The sequence below is a fragment of the Rhodofomes roseus genome (genome assembly GCF_022264815.1).
Source record: "Rhodofomes roseus strain CIRM-BRFM 1785 chromosome Unknown C8Q71scaffold_31, whole genome shotgun sequence".
NCBI classification, from domain to species: domain Eukaryota; kingdom Fungi; phylum Basidiomycota; class Agaricomycetes; order Polyporales; family Fomitopsidaceae; genus Rhodofomes; species Rhodofomes roseus.
Genome location: NW_025952987.1, coordinates 158,651 through 184,379, shown reverse-complemented (window position 1 = coordinate 184,379; position 25,729 = coordinate 158,651). Strand labels below are relative to the sequence as shown.

General features: G+C 55.5%; 12 protein-coding genes across 12 annotated transcripts; 5 read left to right on the top strand and 7 right to left on the bottom strand.

Annotated features, from left to right (window-relative positions):
• Positions 1–83: 83 nt before the first annotated feature.
• On the top strand, positions 84–863 carry C8Q71DRAFT_886281 (uncharacterized protein; the record flags this gene model as incomplete). The annotated part of the gene is made up of 3 exons (XM_047928575.1): positions 84–120; positions 181–238; positions 288–863. 3 exons carry the CDS (start codon positions 84–86, stop codon positions 574–576), a joined length of 384 nt encoding a protein of 127 aa, XP_047773763.1. The 3' UTR covers positions 577–863.
• Positions 731–1,867, bottom strand: C8Q71DRAFT_785933 (ribosomal L28e/Mak16). The gene is made up of 5 exons (XM_047925098.1): positions 1,777–1,867; positions 1,654–1,713; positions 1,538–1,591; positions 1,292–1,474; positions 731–939 (listed from the first exon to the last, which is right to left on the bottom strand). Exons 1-5 carry the CDS (start codon positions 1,807–1,809, stop codon positions 841–843), a joined length of 429 nt encoding a protein of 142 aa, XP_047773762.1. The 5' UTR covers positions 1,810–1,867; the 3' UTR covers positions 731–840.
• A 1,569-nt stretch (positions 1,868–3,436) lies between these two features.
• Positions 3,437–4,340, top strand: C8Q71DRAFT_799384 (S-adenosyl-L-methionine-dependent methyltransferase; the record flags this gene model as incomplete). Its single annotated transcript, XM_047925883.1, has 5 exons — positions 3,437–3,495; positions 3,556–3,676; positions 3,736–3,824; positions 3,888–4,001; positions 4,073–4,340. The coding sequence occupies 5 exons, from the start codon at positions 3,437–3,439 to the stop codon at positions 4,338–4,340; spliced, it is 651 nt and encodes a 216-aa protein (XP_047773761.1).
• Positions 4,341–4,462: 122 nt separating this feature from the next.
• On the bottom strand, positions 4,463–4,959 carry C8Q71DRAFT_862466 (uncharacterized protein; the record flags this gene model as incomplete). Its single annotated transcript, XM_047928032.1, has 2 exons — positions 4,463–4,835; positions 4,895–4,959. The coding sequence occupies 2 exons, from the start codon at positions 4,957–4,959 to the stop codon at positions 4,463–4,465; spliced, it is 438 nt and encodes a 145-aa protein (XP_047773760.1).
• A 302-nt stretch (positions 4,960–5,261) lies between these two features.
• On the bottom strand, positions 5,262–6,031 carry C8Q71DRAFT_824767 (uncharacterized protein). The gene is made up of 3 exons (XM_047926265.1): positions 5,822–6,031; positions 5,693–5,767; positions 5,262–5,638 (listed from the first exon to the last, which is right to left on the bottom strand). The coding sequence occupies exons 1-3, from the start codon at positions 5,884–5,886 to the stop codon at positions 5,413–5,415; spliced, it is 366 nt and encodes a 121-aa protein (XP_047773759.1). The 5' UTR covers positions 5,887–6,031; the 3' UTR covers positions 5,262–5,412.
• A 273-nt stretch (positions 6,032–6,304) lies between these two features.
• Positions 6,305–7,687, top strand: C8Q71DRAFT_862464 (uncharacterized protein; the record flags this gene model as incomplete). The annotated part of the gene is made up of 3 exons (XM_047928031.1): positions 6,305–7,136; positions 7,201–7,606; positions 7,657–7,687. 3 exons carry the CDS (start codon positions 6,305–6,307, stop codon positions 7,685–7,687), a joined length of 1,269 nt encoding a protein of 422 aa, XP_047773758.1.
• Positions 7,688–9,107: 1,420 nt separating this feature from the next.
• Positions 9,108–11,608, bottom strand: C8Q71DRAFT_366454 (uncharacterized protein). The gene is made up of 20 exons (XM_047918103.1): positions 11,286–11,608; positions 11,154–11,232; positions 11,086–11,099; positions 10,940–11,038; positions 10,875–10,884; positions 10,807–10,824; positions 10,722–10,747; positions 10,636–10,661; positions 10,542–10,576; positions 10,457–10,481; positions 10,381–10,408; positions 10,283–10,325; positions 10,134–10,234; positions 10,004–10,063; positions 9,921–9,948; positions 9,809–9,863; positions 9,719–9,743; positions 9,542–9,662; positions 9,441–9,479; positions 9,108–9,366 (listed from the first exon to the last, which is right to left on the bottom strand). The coding sequence occupies exons 1-20, from the start codon at positions 11,339–11,341 to the stop codon at positions 9,247–9,249; spliced, it is 1,008 nt and encodes a 335-aa protein (XP_047773757.1). The 5' UTR covers positions 11,342–11,608; the 3' UTR covers positions 9,108–9,246.
• A 2,943-nt stretch (positions 11,609–14,551) lies between these two features.
• C8Q71DRAFT_817465 (T-complex protein 1) lies at positions 14,552–16,925 on the bottom strand. Its single transcript, XM_047926130.1, has 8 exons — positions 16,809–16,925; positions 16,696–16,757; positions 16,560–16,639; positions 16,379–16,509; positions 15,737–16,324; positions 15,176–15,684; positions 14,999–15,100; positions 14,552–14,942 (listed from the first exon to the last, which is right to left on the bottom strand). The coding sequence occupies exons 1-8, from the start codon at positions 16,843–16,845 to the stop codon at positions 14,811–14,813; spliced, it is 1,641 nt and encodes a 546-aa protein (XP_047773756.1). The 5' UTR covers positions 16,846–16,925; the 3' UTR covers positions 14,552–14,810.
• A 42-nt stretch (positions 16,926–16,967) lies between these two features.
• C8Q71DRAFT_911274 (autophagy-related protein) lies at positions 16,968–18,794 on the top strand. The gene is made up of 8 exons (XM_047929127.1): positions 16,968–17,115; positions 17,171–17,287; positions 17,357–17,452; positions 17,979–18,035; positions 18,086–18,108; positions 18,158–18,198; positions 18,289–18,671; positions 18,724–18,794. The coding sequence occupies exons 1-7, from the start codon at positions 17,083–17,085 to the stop codon at positions 18,465–18,467; spliced, it is 546 nt and encodes a 181-aa protein (XP_047773755.1). The 5' UTR covers positions 16,968–17,082; the 3' UTR covers positions 18,468–18,671; positions 18,724–18,794.
• Positions 18,795–18,853: 59 nt separating this feature from the next.
• C8Q71DRAFT_366397 (uncharacterized protein) lies at positions 18,854–21,007 on the top strand. The gene is made up of 7 exons (XM_047918102.1): positions 18,854–19,630; positions 19,730–19,925; positions 19,996–20,096; positions 20,145–20,211; positions 20,266–20,431; positions 20,496–20,687; positions 20,744–21,007. The coding sequence occupies exons 1-7, from the start codon at positions 19,242–19,244 to the stop codon at positions 20,962–20,964; spliced, it is 1,332 nt and encodes a 443-aa protein (XP_047773754.1). The 5' UTR covers positions 18,854–19,241; the 3' UTR covers positions 20,965–21,007.
• Positions 21,008–21,671: 664 nt separating this feature from the next.
• On the bottom strand, positions 21,672–23,876 carry C8Q71DRAFT_785878 (uncharacterized protein). Its single transcript, XM_047925097.1, has 5 exons — positions 23,857–23,876; positions 23,625–23,795; positions 22,325–23,565; positions 21,991–22,266; positions 21,672–21,940 (listed from the first exon to the last, which is right to left on the bottom strand). The coding sequence occupies exons 3-5, from the start codon at positions 23,495–23,497 to the stop codon at positions 21,779–21,781; spliced, it is 1,611 nt and encodes a 536-aa protein (XP_047773753.1). The 5' UTR covers positions 23,498–23,565; positions 23,625–23,795; positions 23,857–23,876; the 3' UTR covers positions 21,672–21,778.
• Positions 23,877–24,051: 175 nt separating this feature from the next.
• On the bottom strand, positions 24,052–25,704 carry C8Q71DRAFT_799380 (S-adenosyl-L-methionine-dependent methyltransferase; the record flags this gene model as incomplete). The annotated part of the gene is made up of 6 exons (XM_047925882.1): positions 24,052–24,412; positions 24,465–24,672; positions 24,728–24,784; positions 24,842–25,089; positions 25,152–25,278; positions 25,332–25,704. The coding sequence occupies 6 exons, from the start codon at positions 25,702–25,704 to the stop codon at positions 24,052–24,054; spliced, it is 1,374 nt and encodes a 457-aa protein (XP_047773752.1).
• Positions 25,705–25,729: the final 25 nt, after the last annotated feature.

Genomic DNA, 25,729 nt, shown 5'->3' with positions numbered 1-25,729 from the left:
AAGCTTCGCCGCCCCATATATATCCCTGCGCCGCGCACCCCGCCTCTCTATCCTCTTACACAACACTCAACCTGAACATCACCATGGCCACTGCTGTACTTCCCCCGCATCCCCCCGCCAGTGAGTCTACCTCCCCTAACGCTCCTGAATCATATGCTGAGTTGCTATGACGTCTTGCAGTGAAGGTCGGAGGCCGACGACTCTCCATCAGCTCACGACCGAAGCCACACTTCTCTGCGTAGGTTGCTTCTATTTGGTCAGAGACATCTCCTGACACGCTTCCTCAGTGAGGGCAAGCCGCCCAGCCCAAGCGGCGAGGAGCCAGCCGACTACCCTCGTCCTGCGCCACCAGGCGAGGACGGCCCCCACAACCACGAGCACCACGACGAGGTGCCCAAGAAGGAGAAGAAGCGTGGCGGCGGCGGCGACGACCACGAGCGGCGCCTCCAGGAGAGCCTCTACCGCAAGGCCGAGCAGAACAGGCCGCGGAGGGACCTCCATGGCGCGAAGAACCTCAACGCCGTGGGCGCCGGTGGCAGAATTGCCCAGCCCATCGGTCGTCAGATGTCCCTGTGATCGTGTTGCTTCGTTTGGGAACAATATGTTGTATGAATAGTAAGGTTGGGCAGCCGATACGCAATCCTGTATATTAGTGTAGCATCGCCATGGCGTCGTCCTCAATTGTATTATTCCGCGCTTGTTGTCTTTGACAGTGTTGGCGATGACAGTGTGCGATGCATAGCGGGGTCGCATGGATTGCATGGTACAAACATACACATGGTTTGCAATATGCAGTAATGGAGAGCGAAAGCAGAGAAAGCAAAGTGGCCGGGCACACGCCTATGCCTCGGTTCTCCTCTTGCCCCGTGTCTTCTTCGGCGGGTAGGCCTTCTTCTCCTTCTGCGACGCGAGGACGGCCGATACACGGGCGAGCGTAGCCTGTCAAGCAGAACACAAGGTTAGCTCACGTTCTGTCGGAAATACGAACGAGTCGAGCAAAGATACGAAAATATGTGAGCGCCAAAGAGTCGGGCAAACCGCGTCGCGCGTCGGACGGGACCCGATAGCGACATGGCGCGTATCCGGGCAGAGTTTGATCGACTCCGTCCCAGACCAGGTAATCTTGCACAGCATGTCCACACCCAACTTTCATGATGTCCAGCGGGCTCTAGATGGTGCGTTCTCTGTTTCTCCTACATGTCCAGTGATAGGATCCATCGAACCGATAGCGGCCGTTTCCAGGCGAGTGTACAACAGAGAGATGACTTAGAGAAGTGAAGCAGACGCTCACCTGGCGGAGGTCAGGACGGTAGCCGCGCTTCGCGACCTTGGATGCGACACCGAGGGCGCGGCTGCCGCCCGAGCGGCTGCGGATGATGGAGGTGGAGTAGGCGGGGCGCACGGCGTTGGGCGTCGCCTTCACCTTGCGGGTCGTGATCTTAATGCCCGCCTCGCTGTCCGTCACAGCGATCGTCTGCAGGCGCAGGCGGATGAGTATTCCAGCGCTAACGCCATGAAGTAAGCGTGGGGTGCGCACCTTGGAGTTAGCAAGGCCGGAGTACTTCCACGAGTGGATGTTCGTGAGGTTTGCCTGGTTCGGATGGAGACGTCAGCTTGACTTGGTTCGTCCGTGCTGTATGCAAAGAGACATACCGGCTCCCTGGAAAAGACGGGACCCTCCGCGACCGTCTTCACCATGAAGGCATTGTTTTTCTATGTACACAACAAAGGTCAGCATACGACACACCGACAGCACAGAGGATAAGCACGACGCACGCGGAGAAGGAGCCACTGGAGGTCGTTGGACATTTTGACGGTCTTGCTGCGTTGCGGTTCGTAAGCGCCCGAATCTTGGTTTCGGTGGCTGGGAGGAACTGTAAAGTGGCAAACATGGACAAACAAGTGCGGCTGAAGGCAGAGGCCGGTCCAGCCTGGGTCCAGCGGCTCTGGGCGCGTAGCGCCTGGCCGTCTCAAACGTCCTGCGTTCGAGTCCGGGTTCTCCGCCTCTTGCGACAACGCTCTTCTCTCTGGATGGCTAACTGCCAATGGACGGTGTGATTACAGTGAAGTACAGGGTATATGCGGTGTACAGTCCATGATGCAATGTCGACAGCAAGTCCCCCCGACAGCGAAACGCCTCCGCCGGACGCACGCGCCACTCAATACTCTACTCGGGAGTCGGCGCGGGTGGTCTGCTCGCGGTACTCAGCCATGAGCTTCGCCTCGTACTCCATCCGCGACATGCGTTCGTTCCACTTCTCCGTGATGGCGTCGAAGCGGTGATTCACGATCCGCGTGAAGCGCGTGTCCGTCCACGGCTTGCCGTCGCCTAGTGCGATGCAGCGCATGTCGACGAGCGTGCGGCCCTCGACCTCGACCGGGACGACCTCCTGCGGCTTCCGGAATGGGTGCAGCTCGCGCTTCTGCTTCGCCGTCCGCACCGCGATGTCGCGCCGGAATACGAACCACTCGTGCACTTTCGACGGGGGCCTGGACAGGGTGGTCACGGCGGAGTGGCGCAGGTCAATGTCATTGTCAACGCGGGAGTGGCGTAGGGGACGCACCATACAATGGTGACACCGATGACCTTTGTCCAGAACTCGTCCGGGAAGGGCGTGATCCAGAGGAAGACGTACTCCATGATGCTGAGCTGGATGGTGTCCGGGCCCGGGGGCGATATTGCCTCGAGCTCCGCGGCGGTCTCTTGGATGCCTTCTTGCCATGTCAGTACGCGTTGCTCCTCGCCGTCGGGCGTGTCCGCCGAGGCTGGCGTGTCCGACGTGTCTGGCGTCGTCGGCTGTTCCATGTCCAGCTCTTGAGCCATGGTCGCTGAGACAGCAGTGAGAAAGGCCTGAGTGGCGGCGTGTGGCAACGAGGAGGAAGCCAGAGGGCACTTGCTTGGGTGGGTTATTATACCGAGCCTGTGTTGTTGTTGTTGTGGGAGTGGCGGCGCATTGTTGTTGTGCGAGCTTGTGGGTGAGCGAGGCAACAGCGAGGGCTGGTTACACAATCATAATTACCGACGCGCTCAGCACATAGATCGAGATCGGACGCGTCGCCGTGACGTCGCCATCACCCAGGCGCGTGACCGAATACATCCCTTCCCGCGCCGCGGCGTCCTCTACCAACCTTCTCTATATAGACTGCAGCCCTCACAGACGAGCGCGGCGGATGATCTTCTCATCGAGTACTGACAGTAGAACAGGGCGCCGCCATCCAGCGTCCTCAGACTAGGAGTCAGCCCCTAACATATATACGGGTCACGCCTTCGGGCTCGGGCTTACACCGTTGTATATAAGGTCCAGTTGTCCGGTGTTTTCCCCCTGTCGATCCTCCGTCTGTCTACCTCTACCTTCGATCAAACTCACTTGTAGGAAATCTACAAGCTGCGATGTCGGGAATACCAGTACATGCCGACGAAGAACGACAGCGGATGATGCACCGCGTCCGGGAAGTGGTCAAGGAGGACCCGCTGCAGGGATGGGACAAGGCCTGGTGCGTATCGCTTCCATGGTTCCTCCGTACGCACAGCGGAACTGATATATCTGTCTCCAGGCAAGAGAACGTGACGCCCTGGGACGCGGGCGAGTCGCAGCCGCCCCTCCGAGACTTGCTCGTCTCGGGCGAGGTCGATCTCCCCAAGTCCGGGCGCGCGCTCGTGCCTGGATCCGGTCGTGTATGCGCACCTGCTTGCCTGTATACGACGGGTATATTGACGGGTGACGGACTCCGCAGGGATACGATGCGATCCTCATCGCGACCACGCTCGGACTAGAGACGACGGGCTTAGACATCTCACCCGTCGCCCTGGAGGCCGCTCGTGCGTGAGTAACGCGACACTCCGTCAGTTGACTATGAGACGGAGTTGCAATGACGGGGCATGTCAGTCACGCAGCTGCGTCCGATTTGCCTGTGGGCACGAAGGTGAACTTCGAGGCTCGAGACTTCTTCGCACTCGCGCCCTCTCCCGAGGAACGGTATGACCTGATTTACGACTATACGTAAGCATTGAGGCCCAACTTCAGCGATCATTTGTTCTAACTCGAACCCTAATCGCCACCACGGAAAATAGCTTCTTTGTCGCCATCGAGCCCTCGCGCCGCCCTGAATGGGGCCGCCAAATGTCTGCTTTGGTCAAGCCGGGCGGATACCTCATCAACCTCGCCTTTCCCCTCGCGCCCAAGCCGTATGAAGGCGGTCCTCCCCATTATGTCAAGCCTGAACATTATCAGGAAGTGCTCGGGGACGGATGGGAGAAGGTCCTCGACAAAGTGCCGGAGCGCAGCTTGGAGTGGCACAAAGGGAACGGCGAGAGGATCGTCGTGTATAGGAAGCTGTGAACCGATTAAGAATACTCAAAGCGTTCAAACGGCAGCAGCACGACCCAAGAGTACATGCGTACAATTCAATGCGATAAGTACTGGCATATAATACACTGCGTTCGTTTCTTCTCTCCCGTTGCTCACTCGACATCATTCACCTTCGGCCCCCACTGCCCCTTCTCCTTGACCTTCTGCGCCAACAGCGCCTCGTCCTCCGCCTTGAGCTCCGCATCGACCTGCGCGCCCCGGCTCGGCTCATGGCCCTGTCTCGTCGCGGGCGCGAGCGGGTCCTTCACCGTCTGCCCCGCGGCCGCGCGCTCCGCCTCGCGGGCTTTCTTCTCATCGTGCTTTTGCCGGTTCTGCATCGTCAGCTCGCTCCTGTGGAGTGTGAGTGTGGGTGTGAGCTCGGTGTAGGGCGAAGAAGAGATGTAGGTGTACCTGGTGTCCTGGGGGTCTTGGGCGCGGTGGGGAAGCTTGCCTCCGGGGGCGGGCCCTCCTGAGTGACCGTGCGGCCTGGGACGCGACAGGGACGGTCAGTACGAGCTTGCGAGGAAGGTCCGCCTAGAACGCACCTCTGGTCACCGTCTTCGTAAACCTGGCGGTTGCCTACATTTGATTGCATTGCACCGGACGACATGGTGGTTGTATGTGGGCAACTTGGTTACGGTGAGTCGATCTTATGTATGTTCGAGCGCGTATGGCTGATGCGGAAGTGACGAAGGAGGATCCTCAGGAGCCAGTGCGCGTGACGTCATGGGAGGAGGGCGCGCCGGCCGCGACGAGTTAGAACGATGGCAGCCGCATTTGGAGTGTGCCCGGGGTTGTACGTTGGTCTCATCACCGCGATTTCGCTTCCAGGAAGGTCAATATCCGATGTGGTGTTGATCGCGTATTGCAGCTGCTACCAATGCACAGTAACTGAGGTTCATCCGTACACAACGCTTGACGCAAGGATAACATGGTCAGAAATATGAGTGATCTGGCGTAGGTTCACAATTACAAGTCCAAGACGAATCTACCCTTTGCTTGAGGTGCAGAGTGCTAGTGCTACAGTCGTTGTACAATGCCCGCGTCCATGTGCGTTGGTGGTTCATACATTCGGCCCAAACGACCCCTTCTCATGCTTCTTCTTCGACAGGCTCGCCTCATCATCTGCCTGCAGCTCCGCGTCGACCTGTGCGCCCCTTGATGGCTCATTACCGTGATGCGACGCAGGCGCGAGCGGGTCGGTGACCGTCTTGGATTCTGCTTCTCGGTCGGCCTCGCGCTCGAGCGCCTCCTCCCGGTCTTTCCGGTTGTTGAGGGTCAGGTTGTCTCTGGATGTGTATGTCAAGGCACATTCTCCTCACGAGTACATCGAGACGACTCACTTGGGGTCGTGGATGTTGTGTCCATGCTGTGCGGCTTTGCCGCCTGGGGGCCCCTCGAACTGGTTACCGTGTGGCCTGCAGTAGACGAGGTTGTCAGTGGAGCGCGAAGGGTTCACAGACGCAACATACCTCTGGTCACCGTCGTTGTAGACCTGCGGGTTGCCGACTTTGGATTGCATAGCTCCGGAAGACATGATGAGTGATTGAGAGTGATGTAGGGTGCTGAGTGCAGAGGGTATTACGAGATGCAGTTGTGCGATGAGATTATGGGGCCCCTGGTGTGCGACAGGGAGTCTCTTATATGTGTGAGGGGACAGGCCGAGCGATCGTGGTGCGAGCCATGACGCGACTGACGCGTGACGTCATGTGGAGGATAGGTATGTGTTAGGTTAGGGTTCGTTCTATGGTCACAAACGCCGAAACTCAGCCCGCCGTGACACCGCGTCTGATCACTATCACTCTCCTCGCACTCCTAGACTCGGACTGTACTGGAACCTACTTAATTTGGTACATTACGTCCTGTACGTACGTACGGCGTACGTATGATACGAAGACCCGACTCCCGACACTGACATACACTTTGCGCAATAGTTCAGTTCTTATAGTTCCTACATGTCGACGCGGTCTGGTATCATGATCTTCAAGTTGCAACTGCCGATCGAGGTATGGGAACGAGTCATTGACCACCTCTGGGAGGACTATCCAGAGTTATTCGCATGCTCGCTGGTCTGCAGAGCCTGGCGTGCTCGGTGCTCTTTCCAGCTGCTCAGCAGAGTCTTCCTCCACTCGCGCGCCGACGTCTACAGACTCGCGAAACGCTTGAAGTCACAGCACGCCTACAGGGAGCAGGTCCACACGCTGATCGTGCGCGGAGACCCCAAGGAGGAGACGCGCAAACCGATTCCCCAGCTGGGTACGCTCGCGGCTGTCTTCGCAGCGAGCCCCCCGTACGCGAAAGACATGGGTATATGGCATGCCACATGGCAAAGCAGCTTGATCCCAAAGGACGTGTTCTTACATCTCACCACGTTCGTCGCCGTAACGCGACTCACCCTCGCGCACGTCACCTTCCCTACAGTGCTTACTTTCGGCCGTCTCACCTCCGCCCTGCCCAACCTGCAGACCCTCGCGTGCCGGGATGTCGCGTTCGAGAAGAAACGCTTCCCCATCGCCTTCCTAGCGGGACCTTCTACTATCGTGGACTTCAATATGCTGTGTGGGACGCCGATGGACGAAGTGGTCGATTTCCTTGTCACGACAGCTGGCATCGCGCAGGGGCTGGAGGAGCTACGTGTTGCGTTCTGGGACCCCGCTCCTCTTCTGAAGGATCTAAAGGCTCTTCGCGTCAAGCAGCTCCTACAGGCTGCGAGCGATTCACTGTCAACATTCGACATTCGATTTGGGGGCGTGGACCTGGATCCTGCAGCCGCCTCTGAAGCAATAAGTAAGCATATTGGTGCTGAATCCCTCATCAGTGATTCACAGAGCTGACGTATACCTTTGGCAAGACGAGCTCGATCTCAGCACCAACTCAAATCTCAGAGATCTCCGGCTGACACTCCAGGTCCTCCGTGTTCCCCCAGAGGGGAAACCCGTCCAGGAGTGCACTTGGCTGTACACCCTCCTCTCGAGGATCGTCCCCGAGGAACTTGTGTGCCTCTCCTTGGAATTCGACATCCGCGACATGAAAACTGAGACGGATCCTGTCGCCGCCCTCGACATGGTATCCATGCTCTTGACTTCAGGGCTCTCGTCCAAGATCGACGCCCTCCTCACAGACGCGAAGTTCAAGAACCTGCAGAGCGTGTATATCGCTGTGTTCTGCGCCACTCGAGGAGTCCTTGCGGATGAAGATAACTGGTCGCTGATCGTGCAGCCGCGCTTCCCTGAGCTGAACAAGCGTGGTATCCTTCAGTGAGTGTGCCCCTCATCAACACAAGCTCATGAGATTGACTATGGAATAGCACAGCGGTGGATATCGATCTCGAACGCTGACAGCTAACGGCATTGCATTGGCTCGACCGCCCTATGGGCGTTCAGATATTGACGCATCTTCGTCTCGGCAATCCCACCCACTGGCACTGCCTCCACTCGAACTCAATCCGCTGGCTACAGCGTGGCCATCCCCTCGAGGCCCCGTACCACACGTTTCCAAAGATGTTCCCTTTATGGCTCGCGCCAATCGCGATAGGCGACCCGATAACTCGATCGTGATGTTGTGGACATGTTCCACGTTATCAGCTGTCCTTTCGCCCTGCCAGTGCGAGTGCACAGAACATATAAGTAAGGGAACCCGGATCACAGACTAATCTTTGATCCCAGCCCACACACTGTACCAACCGCGAGGGGTGCCCCGTCCACGAACACACCGACGCGCACGTCATGGGTAGAGTGAGTATTCGGACCCCGTTTTCATCATCACTGCTTATCACCGCATGTGCGACTGACACTGGATACGCATCAGGTCGGCAAGATAGACCAGTCGAAACAGCGGACCGCTGCGAGCTTCGTTCGTGTTTCCAAACCTCCGAAGCAGCAGCCAAAGATGAAAGCGCAACCGCACCCGAAAGCTTCTACGCTGGTGAGCAGAGCACACAGTCCAGGGGGGTGAACGAGTAACGGGTTGCTGACCACCGCACTTCCAACTTCAACTTGAATGTTCTGTGTGGCTTGATTGAACGATGGCTCTGGATAGACCATGACCCTGAGGTATGTAGCCCTCTACCACCGTCATACTGGTTTCCGTGCTCAACGATACTATCGAAGGTCACGCACGAAGGCACAGGAAGCGAGTACGAAGCCTCCGGGCCCTATTGAGGTGTCGGTGTCGGTGAATCAGCAGCAGTAGCTCGGCTCGCATCGCGGGAGGTCGGCCGCCGGAGTCGTGGCTCGCTCACTATTGGTGGCAGTTATTGTGAGACGTCGGTGCGGGTGCTGTTGGTCCATGTATTTGCTTCTCATTGGGCCTATCGACTCAAACGCGACGTGCATCTATCCATGTGCTGACTCGGAGGCGAACGCGCATAGGCTCCGATCGTTCGTACTCACCACCTGATGGTTCTTATTCTGCTAATCATCTGTTCGCCGGCGGTGCGTCTCTGCGGCGATCAAACCATGTCGAAAGAGCTTTTTCGATAGGTTGGAAATATGAAGCGTGGTTGCATACGGGATCCGACCAGCGATTCTAGTACGGTGACCGGCGATCGAGTTCGGTGACCTCAGAAGTGTCATAATGAGCTTCCGGCCGCAGTACGAGACTGCGACGTTGAGCCCCATCGAGCTTGAACCCTTGAACGCCTACCTACCGGCATCGCATTGGCAATGCGGACGCGCTCGGAGGACCACGAGAATCATCAAGCACGTACTCCGGCGGTATTCCCAACAAATGACATTCAATAACGTCAAACAATAACGAGTGGTCTGCCATGGCAGGATTAGAAGTGAGGTCCACGCCTACTTACAAATTAGCTAATCGAACATATACTAGATCACAACAAGCATACACCGTACAGTGGATACATCGACTTGTCTTCGTACACACCGTCTTCGGAGTCTCAAAATTCGCCTGGGGGCGTCCCCTTCGAGGAAACGTCCTCCATCTCCGTGTCCGGTTCGTCGTGCATATCGAAGTCCGTGCTGATCTGCACGCTTCGCTCTATGTTGATCTCCACCTGCTAAAGTCCAACAACCGTCAGCGCCCATGTTCACATCAGAACAAGTCAGAGCTTATTGAGAGGGGGGATCTAACCTTGGTGGACATGGGTATACTGTCGGTCATGCCAGGGCGCTGTCAGGAATGACGGAGTTAATTTCGCTTGTGAAAACATGATGAGTGAGTGGGGGACGCACCGCCATTCGCCCGCTTTGCATGCGCATGCGGGAGTGGCGGTCGCTTCCGAGGACGACTGGGAGCGAGGGATCGTGCTCGGCTGAGGATTGTTGTAGGCGGAGGGTCTTCCTCGCGTTGAGCCTAGATAGTCCGGAGGTCAGTATAAGCGCGAGTGGTAGGTAGGAAGGGTCGCTGACGTTGACAAGAAGGCGTTCGCGTACACTAAATGATAGGTGCAATGAGCTTTCGGCTGTCAGGCACGAAGACAAGGAGCGAAGAGAACGTACGCTTAGTGATCGCGAAGTGAAGTCCGAGGAAAATGAGGTTGTCGACAGTCACCCACTGCAGGCAAGATGAATCGGCGACGGAACGGACATTCTACGGGTGAGCTCTGCTCACCAAAATAAGAGAAATGAAGGTGGTGACACTTCAAGAGTGTCTTTCAGTGCCAACTGACAATACATCACGGGGTGTTCGCTCACAATGTCAAAGACCCGTTTTGGATTGTGTAGAACGTTAAGGTGTTGACGATAGCATCCATTCTGTACATCCCGGATAGTCAGCCAGTTACCGAGGAGTAGGCTCCCGGCCTGTCGCTCAGAAAGCACGTACGAAGAGAAGGCGCTCCTGCTCTTTCGGAGATAGTAGCACAGCGAGGCGGCCACGAGTATGTCAAGGAGGGCGGAGAGTGAGAGGCCTAGTGTGAAAACCCACTGTGCGGTGGTCAGATGCATACAGATTGTCGGCCAAGATAGGCTTACACCGACGTCTCGCCTGAAGGCTTCGTAGCTCTGTAGCCGTATCCTGCCGCAGGTTGATGCTTAGCGGGCGTATGATATACAAAGCGGAGCTTACTCACATGTAGGCGGTCGAGACCAAAGCGGCGACTATAATATGATGTCAGCATGGATGCACATTCGCGAGCTTGAACTCACTCAATCGTGCCGAAGCGACCGCAGCCTAAGGGCGTCGAGTGTCAGAACGATAGGCGGGCAATGGGGGAAGTCGTTGTCCACGTACGAGTATCGTGGTTATCCACCATTTCCTGTAGCTGACTAGACACATCCAGCTCAATATTGGACCCTCAGGGATGAGAAATATGCTTGAAGCTTACCTGTGTGAACCCTCCATGCGAAGAAACTGATTAAGGAGTTGTCAATCAGCGATGATATAATCAATCACTAGCCACTGCAGACGGACCATTGCACTATAAACGTCATGAGCGCCTTGCTCGACGTAAGGTTAGCCAAGATCGACCCTCGTAGGGAACGTTGCGGAGACATACCGTCAGCATCACTGTTCCCTGATGATCGGTCAGTACGACTATGGACGCAGGCTCTGAGGACGACGTACTCCGATAGACCTATAGTCGGCAGATTCAGTGGCTAACCTCACTACTTATACGCGACAAGACTCACCATGGTATCCAATCTTGGATTGTGGGGTCCGCCCAATTGGCTATCAAATAGTCCCAATCTGCGATGCAAATAAACATAGTGTGCAGGAGATCAAGCACCCTGATAGAAATGAATAACAGTGTGATTCCGGCGAGACTCCGGCGTACCATATCACATAGACCTGTACACCAGTCCTCAGCAGTCGCGCAATTATACCGATGCACCAGCAGCTCACCATTGCCCGCAGCCAGATGGTATCTGTATGGTACACGGACGTATACAGGGCAGTCTGCATGGATACCACTCCCGACAAGCTGATTTTCCGCGTGTGAGTGCAACGCACTGAATGTGAGGTTATCCCACTTACAACGTCGACACCAGGCCCCCTAGGAGCAGGGGACCGAGAAAGGGGAGGATGCTCATGGCATGCAGACCTTCGGGGGTAATGCCTGCGAAGGCGGGGGAGGGGACGTCTAGTTAAGGCCCGGAGCATGATGGCGCCCAAAAGGAAATTATGGTGACGGTAACGAGTGCACGATGTCCCCATGGGCGCCAGGCGAAGACGGGAAGGCTGGTCAGGGGGGTTGAACTATGGCCAGCCACATGCAGCGTATGTAGTTTGACATGATCGAGGTCCAATTCAGAGATTCGAGCGCCATGGATCCGATCTCGGGACGGTCTTGTCCGTCGGTCATCGACTTGGCGTCCTCCGTTATCGGGCGGAATTGTCTGCAAGCAGTATCACCGCCATTGTTGTTGCGAGATCATGGGTAAGTATCTGGCTGAGACTTGCAACAAAACATGATAGTACTTCAGATCTCGAAACGCATGGCCGCGGGTCCCACAAGCTAGAGGGACAGGTGCACTGATGTTCAAGGGGCTGACTCACGCTGTAAGGCACGAGGCGACGGTGACCTAAATACACAGTGCTGTTCTTTGCATGTAGACTCAGTAGAGCAATTCGACGAGGCAAAAACATGGCCATCAGACCCGATGCCTGCACGACGAAAAAATATGGAGATAGCTTTGCCCTTTCGTAGGAGATCCGCGAGGTGCCTACAAGCTTCTACAGGGCGTTAGATACGCAGCGTCGGGCACGCAACACGTATGTCTGCCACATGGTCCAGGAAGCGAAAAGAAGGCCCGTAAACGCCAGCGTCCGTCGAAAAGTGTGCCCCGCCAACAGGAGAGCGTTAGCTGCGCTTGGCCGTCCCGGGCACACGCAGTTAGTTCCAGTTTCGACTTGCGACATCGCAATTGTAGACGATGTAATTTTCGCCTTCCCCAGGGTCCATCGCATGCACAGCGAGAAGTAGTAGGACTTACAGCCACGCCGCACAATCGCTGCACAGTAACCTTGCTTGTGATGCTGAAATGTGGCGTCAGAAGGAAGCCTCTCTAGACCAATTGCTGGCAACTGCAACACGATTATCGGTAGGCTGAGTAGGATCCACGAAGAAGAGGGAAAATAGACGTACCTACGACGAGACACGCAGCGACCTATCCCATTTGCAGATAGGTACGATCACTGCAAGTACTGATTCGCTGCGACTGAGCCTCGTGTCGAATAGTACCGCAGCGGTCAAGTACGCTACTCACTGCTCTTGGAGGGTAGTACATTCTGTCATACCTTCGTTGTTCCGACCGTCGCATGCAATGCACGCAGGTGAGCATTCAATTCCGCTATCAGCGTTTTACCTCGGGCAGCAAATGAGTCATCATCAGTTGAAGAGGAGACATCCATCATCAGCAACGACTCTTACCCGGCTCTCCAATCAATGTGGCGCATCAATCAATTTGCTGCGTCGGGGTTCGGGGCGGCGTCGTGCTACTCGAAACCCGTGTTTTCTGACGCGGAAGAACCACGTCCACAAAGACAAAGGCGCACCGTCGGTCCGGATGCATCTTCAACATTTGTGCCTTATGACGACTTGATCGTATAGCGCGATGGTGGTTTCCTGGTAGATAGCGATTGTGTAGCGACTTTGATAGGTCGCCGAACAACGACATACACATTCAGAATTTCCGGACACAGCGGACACCGGATGAAACTTTCGATCCTTCAAGTGAAAGATCGATAAAATTGACAAAATCTTTTTCACGATATTTCGTATGAAAGATTGTCAATAAAAGTCAGAAACAATCAATTAATCATTCAGACTCGAAGTATCAGGAACAGATCACAGAAGGATTCATTGACAAGTGTCTTTGATCTGTTTGTGATCCTCTAGGCAAATGATTGAGAATATGATATTCAAAAATTCTTGGTCACTATGTGGCTCAATTGTTCTGAAAGGATTGAAAACAGATTGTCACATGGGGTGTTACAATCTTTTCTCAATCTTTCAGGCTGTCACAATCTGTTTCAAATCCTTCCAGCTGTTGATATCTTGGTGAGATTGGAAACAATTTGTATCCCAGGGGTTCAAAACAATTTGCCCAAAAGGATTGACAAGAGATTGTGACACTAGCTGTGACACTGTGCCACTTCCCTATGACAGAGCAGTGAAGGCAATTATGCCAAACCTATGATAAGCTGCCTTCTGCTGGTATGCTCAGTCATTTTTGGTCCCTCATTCATTGCCTGCCATCACATGAGTCTCATTAGATGCACTCAGTGTACAGGGTTGTACTTGTGATTGTACATTCCTAGAGATGTGCATCTCATTGTATGACTAATGAACATGTCCCAGACCTGCGCATGTCCAGATGCAATGAAAGAGGGACCAAAATTGACTGAGCATACCAGCAGAAGGCAGCTTATCATAGGTTTGGCATAATTGCCTTCACTGCTCTGTCATAGGGAAGTGGCACAGTGTCACAGCTAGTGTCACAATCTCTTGTCAATCCTTTTGGGCAAATTGTTTTGAACCCCTGGGATACAAATTGTTTCCAATCTCACCAAGATATCAACAGCTGGAAGGATTTGAAACAGATTGTGACAGCCTGAAAGATTGAGAAAAGATTGTAACACCCCATGTGACAATCTGTTTTCAATCCTTTCAGAACAATTGAGCCACATAGTGACCAAGAATTTTTGAATATCATATTCTCAATCATTTGCCTAGAGGATCACAAACAGATCAAAGACACTTGTCAATGAATCCTTCTGTGATCTGTTCCTGATACTTCGAGTCTGAATGATTAATTGATTGTTTCTGACTTTTATTGACAATCTTTCATACGAAATATCGTGAAAAAGATTTTGTCAATTTTATCGATCTTTCACTTGAAGGATCGAAAGTTTCATCCGGTGGGAGCGCAAAGATACTCCTACAGAAGGATTTATCATATGCTTCTCCGCGAGTCGACAGATCTCACGTATCCCCGCAAAGACTGACATCTGATCATGAGCGGGCTAAGCTCAAGTCAAGTGTCCAACTCACCATACGCGTGGATAAACTTGTGTAGACCTCGCTCGCTACACGACTGAACAGCTTTGCGGTAAACGCATAGCAGTTTAGAGAGAAAAACTGCTGGGCTTCGAAGCATGTTCAGTACACCGCGGAGCGACGGGGCGCTAGGTGCGTGAGCTTCGTGACGGAAAATTTGAATACAGAAAACCTGGGGTCAGATCGCGCAAATAGCGTTCGAGACGTATGGTCTTATGGAATACGAGCACATGCCGTTGCACGAGGGATCAGTTTCAGGAAACCGGTGTGAATCCATGTCGTGAGTGGACCTATCAATAGCTCGATGCTCCAAGAATAGTCAGTAACTCTGTTCACTGGTTCCACAAGTGGCTCGGTCCCGACAGACTTCATTTCCCCGGGGAGGTTCCGGGGCTAGCGCACAGCGGTCGTGATGCACCAACAGTGCATAGGAATGAAGCCAAAGGAAGCACGTACTTCTGAGCACCTAGTACACATTAATCATTTACTACGCAAGGTCTTTACTCCGGCATCATTTCCTCAGCAGGTGCACCTCCGCCACCGCTTTCTCTCTCCTTTCGCGTTGCTTGCACGACATCGTCGACACGCAGGAGCACACGCGCAGCTTCCACAGCCGTTTTGAGGATTTGGATCTACAGATACCCCATCTATCAGCCGCAACGATCGGCGTAGACACGCATTTACACACCTTGACGCTGGCAGACTCGTACAGTCCGTAAGATTTCATGTCCACGGTCTTCCCTGTCTCGCCGTCGATACCCCACGAGTGCTCACCGTTGGCGTGCTTCGCCTGAAGATGATAGATGTGTCAGTTGGGAACACCCATCATGGACATGTACGGAAGGAAAGAGAATGATCTACGAACCCGAAGCTCAGTGAGTACCCGGATGGCGTTGCCTCCGCTGTTCTGCACCAACGTCCGCGGAATCACTTCCAGCGCATCCGCGACCGCACGGAACGGGCCGTTCTCCACGCCAGTGATGCTCCTCGCCTTCGCATGCAGGCCGACGCTGATCGCCATCTCCGTCGCACCGCCGCCGGGGGCGAGGATCGGGTTGAAAAACACGTTTCGCGCCACGGACATCGCATCCGCAAGGTTGCGGTCGATCTCATTGAGGATGTCTTTTGACGGGCCACGGAGGAGGATCGTGCACGCCTTCGGCGTCGAGCACTCGGTAAGGAAGGTGAAGTACTCGTCGCCTATCTTCTCGATGTTGAAGAGCCCGCACTTCGTGCCGACGTCGGACTCGCGCAGGTCCTCCACGCGGTTGACGATGGTGGCGCCGACGGCTCGCGCGATGCGGTTGTTGTCGGACTTCCGTACTCGTCGGAGGGCGGAAACGTTCGCCTTGAACAAGAAGTGTTGTGCGTAATCTGTGACAGGGACTTAGCGCAAGTTCCTTCATATACGGCGTCACGAACGTACCGGAGACGCCCTTCTCGGTAATGACGATGTCAGGTTTGAACTCAAGAATTTTGTCCACCATCGCCTTGACCTGCTCCTCCTCAATCTCCTGTATCCTGCTCCAGTCCGCCGCCTTCGAGATCTCAATGTTCGTCTGCGACTCGCCCTTCTTGTATTCAAGCGGGCAATCCAGCAGGACGATCCTTGGGTTCTCGATCCGCCGGCGCATCTTCGGGTGCGTGATGTCCTTGTTGACCATGATCCCGCTGAGGACCTTGCTGTCCTCGATCTCGCCGCCGGGGATCTTCTCGACACGCGCGTACCGCTTGATGTCGACGGTCTTTGCGGAACCTTCCTCCATGGCTACCGTACGGACCGCCTGCAGCGCGAGCTTGCACATGAGGTCGGACCAGCGCATGACAAACTTCGTCCCGATGGAGGTCTTGATGAGCGAGAGCATCTGCGCGTCGTCATTCGTGTCAATGGGGATGGAGATCTTTCTGATGATCTCGAGGGCCTCCTTGAGGGCTTTATTGTACGCAGAGATAATGACCACAGGGTGGATGTCGCGCTCGAGCTGAGACAACGACTGTGCGAGGATCTCGCCGGCTAATCCACTGGAGTCAGTCAAGATTGTATGAAGATCATGTTCTATGAACGCACCAAGGATGATGACACTCGTAGTACCGTCGCCGCACTCCTCGTCCTGCGTCCGACTAAGCTCGATCATATTCTTTGCTGCCGGGTGCGCAACGTCGATCTCCCGCAAGATGGCGTTACCGTCATTCGTCAACCTTCCATTCCCATTGAGAACCAACTGATGCCAGAGATTACGGAGACGTACAGAATACCTCCCATAGGGTCCAAAATCATCTTGAGCATGGCTTTTGGTCCCAGGCATGTTCGGATGACATCCGCGACGGTCTACATAGACAAGCACTGAGCACATGAGTTAGCAGTAACGATACACCGTCGCGCACCTTCCCAGCGGTGATGTTGGAAATCTGAGCTTTCCGTCCCGACTGCCTCTCGGGCGCGGTGTCTACAAAGCTCCTTCAGCGACCCCATCCCAAACCCGGTACAACGCACGCACTCATCACAAAAATCGGTGTCTGTCCGCCGGCCTGCATCTTGTGTTAAGAGAAGGGGTCGTTTAAGGAGAGAGCGCGAAAGAAGGGGGTGGCCGCAGACGCGTCTCGCTCTCGAAAACGTGAAGTCAGAGGCGCCCGTCATCCCTTTTCAGGACGCGTGCGTGTAGCAACGGGCGCCTATGCGATCTCCTCCAGTGCCACCACCAGCTCTGCGTTCACGCGAGTCTGCCCTCACGCCCTCAAATCTACCAGCGATAACTGCAACCTCATCCAAAGATGAACACACATCCTACTGTAACGATAGAGCTGGTGAGACACATAGCTCCAGAACGACTGCGCGGTCCGCCGATACATGTTCAGCTAGGTCCTTGACCGGCACACGACGCAGGAGGTCCTACGCGCGGTGCTGCACTCCATTCTCTTCCACCGCCTCTTCGGCACGGTAAAGCCACAGACGTTCGAAGTGCTCGATGTCACGATGGTCAGTTACCTAACCCCTCTCCATTCCTGCGGCGCCACGCGCGTCATTCTGAATCTGACGGACGGTCAGCCAGGCGTGGACGATCCCGAGATGAAACAGCTCGTGGACGATAAAGTCGAGGCGTTCTGGAAGAGCATTGAAGGCGGCTACAACAAGCGCGGTCAGGTGTGTGTCATCGCACTACTAGAATTTGAGGCGATTAAGGGCGAACTCTGCTCTTGATATCACACGATGCGTCTCGCATCCATGCCTTCCACAGTTTCAAAACGCTGCCAGCCTTCCGGTCAAAAGATAGTGGTATATCCGAGAGGCTGTCGGGCTGTGGCTGCTGCGTCCGCGGGAGCGCTGCCTGTGTCAAGAGGCGCCATAAAAGGAGTGCCCAGCCACAATTGCACACCGGACAGACACTGTCCCAAGGAAGTATTCCGATGCCAGTTGCAAGGGCACTCTCTACGGAATGAGTCGTGCCCTACGGACTGAGGTCCAGTGACATATGAAAGCTGAGAGTTCGCGCAAGATCGAGCACCGCGACTTCGGGAATAGCGTGAAGTAGCAGCGACATGGTTCGAAGTCCATGGGCTTGGATCGAATCTCGCTTGATCGGGCACGATGTTCCTCGTCTCCTTTCATTTCTGCTCGTCTTGTTAGGGTTTCTTCCAAAGCGCTGACAGCTCGCTTTTTCTGCCCACAGATCATTGTGACGTTCTCGGAGAAGCGCCCCAGGAAGACATGGTTCATCATGGGAGAGGTGAGTCGCGATGGTGGCATTGCGAACCACCACACCTGAACTTCATTCAGGAAGAAATACCCTGGGAACAATGGTGCGTAAGAGGGGACTGGGGGGTGTCCTGATACTGACCGACTTCGCAGGATCATAAATGCGGAGATCCGGCAGCCCACACCTGAGAAAGGCATGTCGCCGTCCTTCCTCCGATTGTACATGCCCTGATGCTGTCTACTGGCGTCCGCGCCTTTTCTCGTTGGCCCCGCCTTCTGTGCAGACCAGCGCAAGTTCCAGGCAGACCTCGCCGCGACACTAACCAAGAGTCTGAAGACGATGCTCACGCACGCGTCTTCTGAACGTGGTCGGTCTGCGGTCCCTCTCATAACGAACGCCAACGGCATATCGCCGTTCCCGATTAAGATCACTGTAAAGGTCGGTAGCGTGGAAGTAGGTTAACCTAATGGCCCGCAGAGTTCGGTCGTTGGGGCCTATGAGAGTTTATCCTGTGACGGGCTGTGGACCCGCCTGGCCTCCTTCACAGACTACTTCCTACTTCGCCTTACATGTAGCGCAACCTTAACGGCAGAATGTAAACATAGCCTCCCGTAAAACTGCTAGCCATACTGCGTGTCATCTTTGACTGCCCGCAACCAATGCACAGTACGTTCAAGGGTCTGTTTAGTCAACATATGCAGCTGATGATAGGTGCAAGCAGGCCGTGGGTGGCGTTTGGACTGAACCAGATACTCTCCAGATTCATGCAGGCACGGTGACTGGATCTTGATTTGGTACGGGCTTCGATTCAGGGCGCGCCGCAGAGGCCACAGCGACGGGCCACGGCCGCGTTTGGCAAGAACGTGCGTCGTGCGCAGGCCGACATTCGCTGAGCGCGCCCTCCGCGACGAGCGCCCGGCGCACCTGCCTAATGGACGACGAACGTGCGCTTGCTAGCGCTCTGGGCAGTCCCGCGGGAAGGCTCACCGCTGTTCCTTCGTCTCGGCAGGCGGCTTCTGGTCAAGCAGGACCCGGGAGCGGCTGCTAGGGTGCGAACTTGCCAGGAAGCTGCATGGCTATATGTCGCCTCCTTCTATCTCTCTGTTATGTTGCCCTTGACACGCTGACCAAGGTGTCCTCCGTGCTTGATCCTGCCGCAGCTGCTGTGCCGTCTGCGAGTCAGCTATAACTTGCATTGACTCCTCTGCACTCCTCACACTCCCCCACCTAGTTGCCATGTCCTCAGCGCGTACTATCCAATCCAGACCCCTCAGCCTACCCGTCATATCTCTACCCATGTCGCCCGCGTCGGCCTCACCAACGGCGAGCTCCTCGCTCTCGCCTACATCCACCGCTTTCAGCCACCGAGCCTCGGACTCATCCCTTCTGAAGAAGAAGTCGTCTCTCCACAGCCATCACAGTCACGCGCCCTCCATCTCCGCCGCCTCGACGTCCAGCGGATCGACGTCCAAGAGCTTCGGCACAAGCCTGCTCGAGGCGTACGGCGAATGGAAGGAAGCGGACGATGCGCTCCAGCGCTTGTACATCGAGGAATGCAATCGGGACGAGTGCAAGGCCGAACTTGCCGACGCGAGGGAGCTGGTGAACAGGCTTAAAGCGGAGCAGTACGTCGATCACTCTCGATCACCCGTTCCGCGCATTTCATTGATCACCACCCTTGCTGTGATGTCCCACCCCGCCCGCGTGTGATTGCCAACTTGCAGGGACGCCCTGCGGTCGCCCGGGAAGCGCAGGATACAGCGGAAGCCGTCGAGGCTCGCGTCCTTCTTGCAGAACAAGAGCACACCGCATCTTCCCTTCCAGGACGTTCCCGCCCCAGATAGCAGCATGGCCGATCTCGTCGAGGCAAGCGTGCGGGAGAGTGAGCTCGAGCGGGTTTACTGCCAACGCACAGCGCAGGTACGCGCGGCGGTTGGTAGAATATGACTGATACGACGTGGTCTGCGGCTAATGCCCCGTGTACATGTAGGTCGAAGCAACGAAGGGGCAGATAGCGAGACTGGATGAACGGTATGATCAATTGAGAAGGATGCTAAATGATGGGCCTCTCCCGTCGTGGCGGTTCACCGAGTACGCACGTCTATCATACGCACCATAAACATAGCTCACCTGCCGAAGGGGATGTGAACAAGCTATATTACGAGCAGAGAAGACTGTCACAGCCCGCGAAGTCTCCTATGAGGACGTGCGCTTCTCACCCCACCAGCGTGCCTTTCTGTCACTCATTGAGGTCATCCAGAGCGTGGCTACCACCGAGGTCCTCAAACGAGCCCGCCTCGCAGTGCAGTCCGCACACCACCACTACACCGAGGCGATGAACCTCCTCGACACCGTCTGCAGCCCCAGCCGGAGCGGGATCATGGCTGCGCTCAGCGACGAGCAGAGCAAGGCGCAGACGTACAGAGGTGTGTCTTCTTCCAGTGGATATACCTGATCTCGCTGACTCACCGGACGCATGACGTGCGGCAGAGGCGGCGGACTGGTCCCAAAAGGCGCACGTCTGCCTGAAGGCGTGTATGATGGTGCTGGAGCCGCACATGGAGCTCCTCGACAGCGAGCAGATTGCCGCAGCGGAGCAACTCAAGGAGGTCGGGCTCCTCCAGGGCGTCCGGCTCTACGAGCTCATGTACGGCGGGAAGGCCCTCGCCCTCGGCATCACACGTACGCCCCTCCTTCTCTCCACTTACATGCTGTCTGATACACGTCGTGCGTTCCAGAGGAAGTGGGCGTGATGGTCAAGAAGCTCGACGCGATATACCGCCTGCTCACGAACTTCGCTGTCGCCGTGCAGAACTTCACAGAGAACTGCCAGAGCGTGCAGGAGGCCGTGCGCCATAGCAGGGACGTCGCACGCAGGGAGCTCGTCGCCCTCTGGATGAATGACAGCTCGAAAAACCACGGTGCCACGGCGGGCCGCTATCGGAATGGCACCGTATGAATCCGTCCTCGTCTCTTCTTTGCTCATCCGTTCTGGTCCGTTATTCTGTCTGTCTGTCTTGGTTGTATTTGGGCTCTTTGGCCATTTAGATTATTTCTTTCGATTCTTGGTCAGTGTTGTTTTCTTGTATACCGCCACCACTATTGCGTTCCTTTCTTCGCTGTCGTGTTTTGATAGTACCGTGCTCTGCTGAAGTTCCGCGAAACAAATGTTGTACCGCCCTGTGATCTACACCGACACTCCGTACAGATGTGCAGTCCATAGAAGAGAGATAAATACTATACCTCGCGAGTTGCTGCTTGCCAGTTGTGCATCCCACCCAGGCCTCGTCGCACGAATTGTGTGATGCCCTCAACCTGATTCATATGGCAGACGTCGGCGGGCCGTCACCATCATGGCAGCAAGTCAATCGCGACGCGTCACAGTCGCGTGATGCTCGGCCACACGTTGTCACAGCTCCCGCAGGCGCTTACATACGGCGTGCGCTCTGCCTCTGCGCTCAACACCGTCACGGTTGCAGCAGTATCATGATGGCATCCATTACTACTGAAGTGATGCTATGCAACCAATGTACGTGGAACAGGCAACCCCCCTTGCTCTCGTCACTTTTCTACCCACAACTTCTCTCTGACAATGAGTAACTAGAACGCCTCCAAACGCTCTCCGAGAGATGAAGACTCGGTGGCTTTCCCTGAACGAGTACCAGCGAAGTTCGTGTCGCGGATGTAAGATACGTGGAATGAACCTTTGGTATACGGATAATGGCATATATGCGCTCTTCACGTAGCAATGCACGTTATATATCGGATGTTCCTCAGGCAATAGACTGGGTATCAAGCTCAGCCTGCCAATCGTACCGCGAGGAACAGAGGAATGCAGCAATACGTTCCCCCTGTGACGAGGCAAGCGGTTTTGCCATTCGTTCATTCACACCCCCATCGATTTGCCACCAATGTAGGTCTCCTTCCTCATCAGCCTGACAGGCTATGGGATTAGTGACGCTCAAGCGGACTGTGCAGCATGTACCTCAAATTTCGCTTGATCTCCGTGGTGTTCTCGTAAAGTGGGTGATGTTGACCTTAGGTCAAGGGACAAGTAGCGCAGTGTTGGGATCGAGGTAGCCCACTGAGGCAAGGCCGCGAGAACAGTTTGGAGGGCTTCCGGGTAGGATACTGGGCCGACCATGGGGTCCAAACTGGTCTGCTGTGTAGGATTCTCGAGGGTTGTGGCTCTCGACACTGAACAGCGCACTTTCAAGCACACAACGCGTGGGTATCGAGACAAAGCCTTTTGGACGTATCCCTGTCGCGTAATGTATCGTTAAGCTCATATGATGCAGAGCGATCGACAACGTACTCACCCACCACTGTTGCAGATCAGGCAACCAAGTCTGGAACTGACGGACATCCAATACTTCTGCAGAGACATATCGCAAGCGTCGTGATGAAGTGAAGAGACTCCTCATGTATCTGTCGCGCAATCTGGTGCTCAGAGTCGCTATCAGCGCGACCGGCTGGACGTTCTTCGCCGCCATCAGCGCGTCCTCGCGCTCCGCCGCCGGATTCAGCCCTCTCGTGCCAGTCTCCTGATCATCCACTTTCTTCAGCGGGCTGAGCAGCTCGAGGCAATGCACCGGATGCGCGTTCTTCCACCATTTGAGCGCAAGCCCAGTGGCGTGGACTGTCTCCAGCGTCGGCCAGTCGACCGCCCTCTGGTGCTGCTGTCCCGGGGCCCAGAAAATGGGAAAATGGGTCGTCGCCCCGCCGTCCCCGAAATCTACCTCGCGTACATTGGGGAAGATGCGCGCGAGGTCGGGAGACGGCGGGAGGCTGCCCGGCGCGTGAGCTGCGAGGACGCGTACGCTTGGGAAGGACAAGCCCTCTGGGTCGAGCCGCCACATGTGCGGAGCAGAGTTCGCCGGCTTGAGCGTCGACCAGAGCGGCCACCCGGGCCACTTGCGACCAAAGTCCGAGTCCAGTTTGACTCGGCGCGACCCCCGGTCCGCGTTGGCGAGCGCCAGCTTCCGCGGGGTACTCTTGAGATCATGCAGTGTGTCCGAGACTTGTGGACCAATGTCCGTGAACTCGAGTTCGTCCAGCGAGCACATAGCTGAGACGATGGTAACGATGCGGCGTTCGTACATCATCCAGACCTCCGCCTGGTACAGGACCAAAACTCGTATCTCGGGGATTTCTTCCAGCAGGTCCGCGAGGAGGACCGCCCCGGCCCTGTACTCGTCTTCAGAGTGCTCGTGGAATCGGCTTTCTTGTTGCGCCAAGCGTTGTGCGTTTTCTATGATGCATTGAACCCTGAGTGTGCGTAACAAGGGCAGGCAGTCGTGCCTGTCGCGCAGCATGTAGTTGCAGAACTTGACGGCGTTCGAGAAGGAGTGAATCTTCACATCTCCCAGTGCACGGTCTCTGGCGGTAGTGTAGAAGAGATGTGCGGTGGAGGATAACTTGCGCGCATCCGCCGAGTCCAGATGAGAGACGATGAGCGCAAGTGTGTCTTCATTGAGGGACTCGACACCCATGGCCCCTACATACACGCGCGACAAGTCGTCATTGAACACGGTAGACCTGACACTTTGGGCATGAAGAACTAACCGCAGATCAGTAGTATGCCGTGACACTGGTAGGTGGGCTGACAGTTCTGCGTACCGGTGACGATCTGTTCTTGTACCTCTTGGATGACGGTCTAGAAGCAAACAGCGCTGGGATCCCGCACGCGAGGAGGCAGGCACGATCGCGGACCGTAAGCCAATCCCGGCGCCGGACACAACTCCAAAGTCAGTACTTCAGTTCTGAGGCAAATGTCCTGGATGGTCGGAACTGATGCATATGGATGTCTGAGACAGTATCCCGGCGCCCGGCATGCGGGACTCGGACTCACCTCAGTACCGTGAACTGGCCATGATGCACTATGGATTCGTACGTACATGGCTAGGAAGAAGTTGGCCACACGTATCATACAGTTCTTACATCGTCTACATATAAGTAGTAGTGACTAATTCCACTGCCTCCTTGAACAGGTTGATCCCCATCTTGTTCTAAGTAGTGTCGGTGCTCCCCTCAGCCGTTGACAGCGCTACACAGCGCTCCCGGTAGCCGTGAGGTCTTCGTGCCTCCTCATCTCCGTAATCGACATCATGCTGCGGCACTCCCATACCTTCGCCACCTTCAACGACACCCGCTGCGCCAATTCGTCAAGGTCCTCTGGCGTGCGTTCCTTCGCGTTGAACAGCGTCATCATGTTCATATCCCGGATATGCGCCAGTTGGTGCGCGTATCCGTAGTTCGCCGGCAGCGGCAAGGGCGCGGGCTTCAGGTATTTCGAACCGACCGTTGTATGGATGACTTGATCGGCCGTCAGAATGCGGGACTGCGGGCCCATGGCATTGTACAGATGCTTAAGGAGTGTGCATGACTCGTTGTCTGGCCAGTCATGGCTGCGCAAACCGCACGTGAACATAGTGTAACAAGGGATACAGTGGAACTCACAGGACGTTGCGCATAAAGTAGACCTCGGCGCCTTTGACAGGCTGTTCTTTGAAGAAGTCGTGCTCCATGAACGCGATGCGCTGCGTTTCGATGGCTTCGGGCAGCTCGCGTTGCCATACAGCTTTGGCCTTCTCTATCACCGGTGGCCTGTCTTGGAGAACGAATTTGAGGTCAGGGTATTGCTTCGCTAGTTCTAAACACATTCCGCCTGATGTCATATGTTATGTCTGTGTTCTGTTCAGATGTAGTTCGTTGAGACTTACCTACGCCTCCTCCCACGTCAACCACGGTTCCCGACCCAAGCGCGGCCCAGGGGTAGTCTGCACGTTAGGCATCAGCAACCGCAGCTACAGCCCCGGCGTTTTTCACATACGTACCCGCGTACAACGGAGGCGCGTGTACTCGGCCCCCACCCAACATAGCAAGGCTGAATATCTCCAGTCCGTGCCGAGGCTTCACGGTCCCATCCGGCTGTTCCTCGCCTCGTTCGAGGAACTCCCAAAAGCTCAGTTTCGTCTGATGCGCTTCGTTGAAGGCCGTATCATAGAGCGAATCGGACGTCGTGCGTGCTGGGTCGAAGAGCACTCTCAGAAGGCCTTCGGATGCGGCGTAGACATCCAGTCCACTGGATGAGACATGGGACGCCATGAGTGTCCGTAGTCTGATCGGAGGTATGGAACGGCATACTTAGTCAAGAGCCAGCATCGAAGTGGATCATTACCGGCGATGGCCTGCGATGTCCAGCTATTGGCGAAGTGAAGTTCCTTGACCTCTTTGAACACATGCACGGAGGAAAGACAGCGTAACACTCTTGCTGTTTATATGGTGAACTTCGAGAACGGCCGAAAGGCGTCGGGATACACATACCTAGTTTCCGCTGTTCGACACCCGCTTTGAGAGCAATTTCCTTGATATGCAAGCCTTCGATGGGGTCCGCATCTACCAGTATATCGGCGATGCGACCTTCCGCCGCGATATGCAGAGCCCTCGATATATAGAATTCGGAGGCTATCTCCATGAGACGGTGTTGCGGCTCTGCGACTATGTCAGACACCATGCCACAGGCACCCACGAGACTCCTCCTTGCATTGAACAGCTCGACAGAGGGGAGCAGCGAGGTCGTTGGATCGATATTTGTATCCTTCGCCTCCGCCTGCCATTCCCGAATGACCGTTTCGGAGGCGTCGTTGATCAAGCGGACCAAGTCGCGCAACTTCTCTACCTTCTCGGCCAGCGACATAACGTAGGATAGGGCAGAATGTCTG

Excerpts from the sequence above, each read along its gene's own strand:
- C8Q71DRAFT_785933 (XM_047925098.1), bottom strand. The coding sequence starts at position 1,809 with ATGTCCAACGACCTCCAGTGGCTCCTTCTCCGC. Across the intron at positions 1,592-1,653 it reads CCGTCTTTTCCAGGGAGCCG|GCAAACCTCACGAACATCCA; the intron begins GTATGTCTCTTT and ends CATCCGAACCAG. Across the intron at positions 1,475-1,537 it reads CCGGCCTTGCTAACTCCAAG|ACGATCGCTGTGACGGACAG; the intron begins GTGCGCACCCCA and ends CTGCGCCTGCAG.
- C8Q71DRAFT_824767 (XM_047926265.1), bottom strand. The coding sequence starts at position 5,886 with ATGTCTTCCGGAGCTATGCAATCCAAAGTCGGCAACCCGCAGGTCTAC. Across the intron at positions 5,768-5,821 it reads TACAACGACGGTGACCAGAG|GCCACACGGTAACCAGTTCG; the intron begins GTATGTTGCGTC and ends CGTCTACTGCAG. Across the intron at positions 5,639-5,692 it reads CACAACATCCACGACCCCAA|AGACAACCTGACCCTCAACA; the intron begins GTGAGTCGTCTC and ends ATACACATCCAG.
- C8Q71DRAFT_366454 (XM_047918103.1), bottom strand. The coding sequence starts at position 11,341 with ATGAGCATCCTCCCCTTTCTCGGTCCCCTGCTCCTAGGGGGCCTGGTG. Across the intron at positions 10,235-10,282 it reads CCTTCAGGCGAGACGTCGGT|TGGGTTTTCACACTAGGCCT; the intron begins GTAAGCCTATCT and ends ACCACCGCACAG. Across the intron at positions 9,480-9,541 it reads TGCAAAGCGGGCGAATGGCG|CGCCCTGGCATGACCGACAG; the intron begins GTGCGTCCCCCA and ends CATTCCTGACAG.
- C8Q71DRAFT_817465 (XM_047926130.1), bottom strand. The coding sequence starts at position 16,845 with ATGCAGGCCGGCGGACAGACACCGATTTTTGTGATGA. Across the intron at positions 16,758-16,808 it reads GACACCGATTTTTGTGATGA|ACACCGCGCCCGAGAGGCAG; the intron begins GTGCGTGCGTTG and ends GGAGCTTTGTAG. Across the intron at positions 15,101-15,175 it reads GGGTACTCACTGAGCTTCGG|GCGAAGCACGCCAACGGTGA; the intron begins GTTCGTAGATCA and ends TATCATCTTCAG.
- C8Q71DRAFT_911274 (XM_047929127.1), top strand. The coding sequence starts at position 17,083 with ATGAACACACATCCTACTGTAACGATAGAGCTG. Across the intron at positions 18,109-18,157 it reads GAAATACCCTGGGAACAATG|GATCATAAATGCGGAGATCC; the intron begins GTGCGTAAGAGG and ends CCGACTTCGCAG. Across the intron at positions 18,199-18,288 it reads GCAGCCCACACCTGAGAAAG|ACCAGCGCAAGTTCCAGGCA; the intron begins GCATGTCGCCGT and ends CCTTCTGTGCAG.
- C8Q71DRAFT_366397 (XM_047918102.1), top strand. The coding sequence starts at position 19,242 with ATGTCCTCAGCGCGTACTATCCAATCCAGACCCCTCAGCCTACCCGTC. Across the intron at positions 19,926-19,995 it reads ACTGCCAACGCACAGCGCAG|GTCGAAGCAACGAAGGGGCA; the intron begins GTACGCGCGGCG and ends GTGTACATGTAG. Across the intron at positions 20,432-20,495 it reads CAAGGCGCAGACGTACAGAG|AGGCGGCGGACTGGTCCCAA; the intron begins GTGTGTCTTCTT and ends GACGTGCGGCAG.
- C8Q71DRAFT_785878 (XM_047925097.1), bottom strand. The coding sequence starts at position 23,497 with ATGGGTGTCGAGTCCCTCAATGAAGACACACTTGCGCTCATCGTCTCT. Across the intron at positions 22,267-22,324 it reads CTGATCTGCAACAGTGGTGG|GGATACGTCCAAAAGGCTTT; the intron begins GTGAGTACGTTG and ends ATTACGCGACAG. Across the intron at positions 21,941-21,990 it reads GAGATCAAGCGAAATTTGAG|GCTGATGAGGAAGGAGACCT; the intron begins GTACATGCTGCA and ends ATAGCCTGTCAG.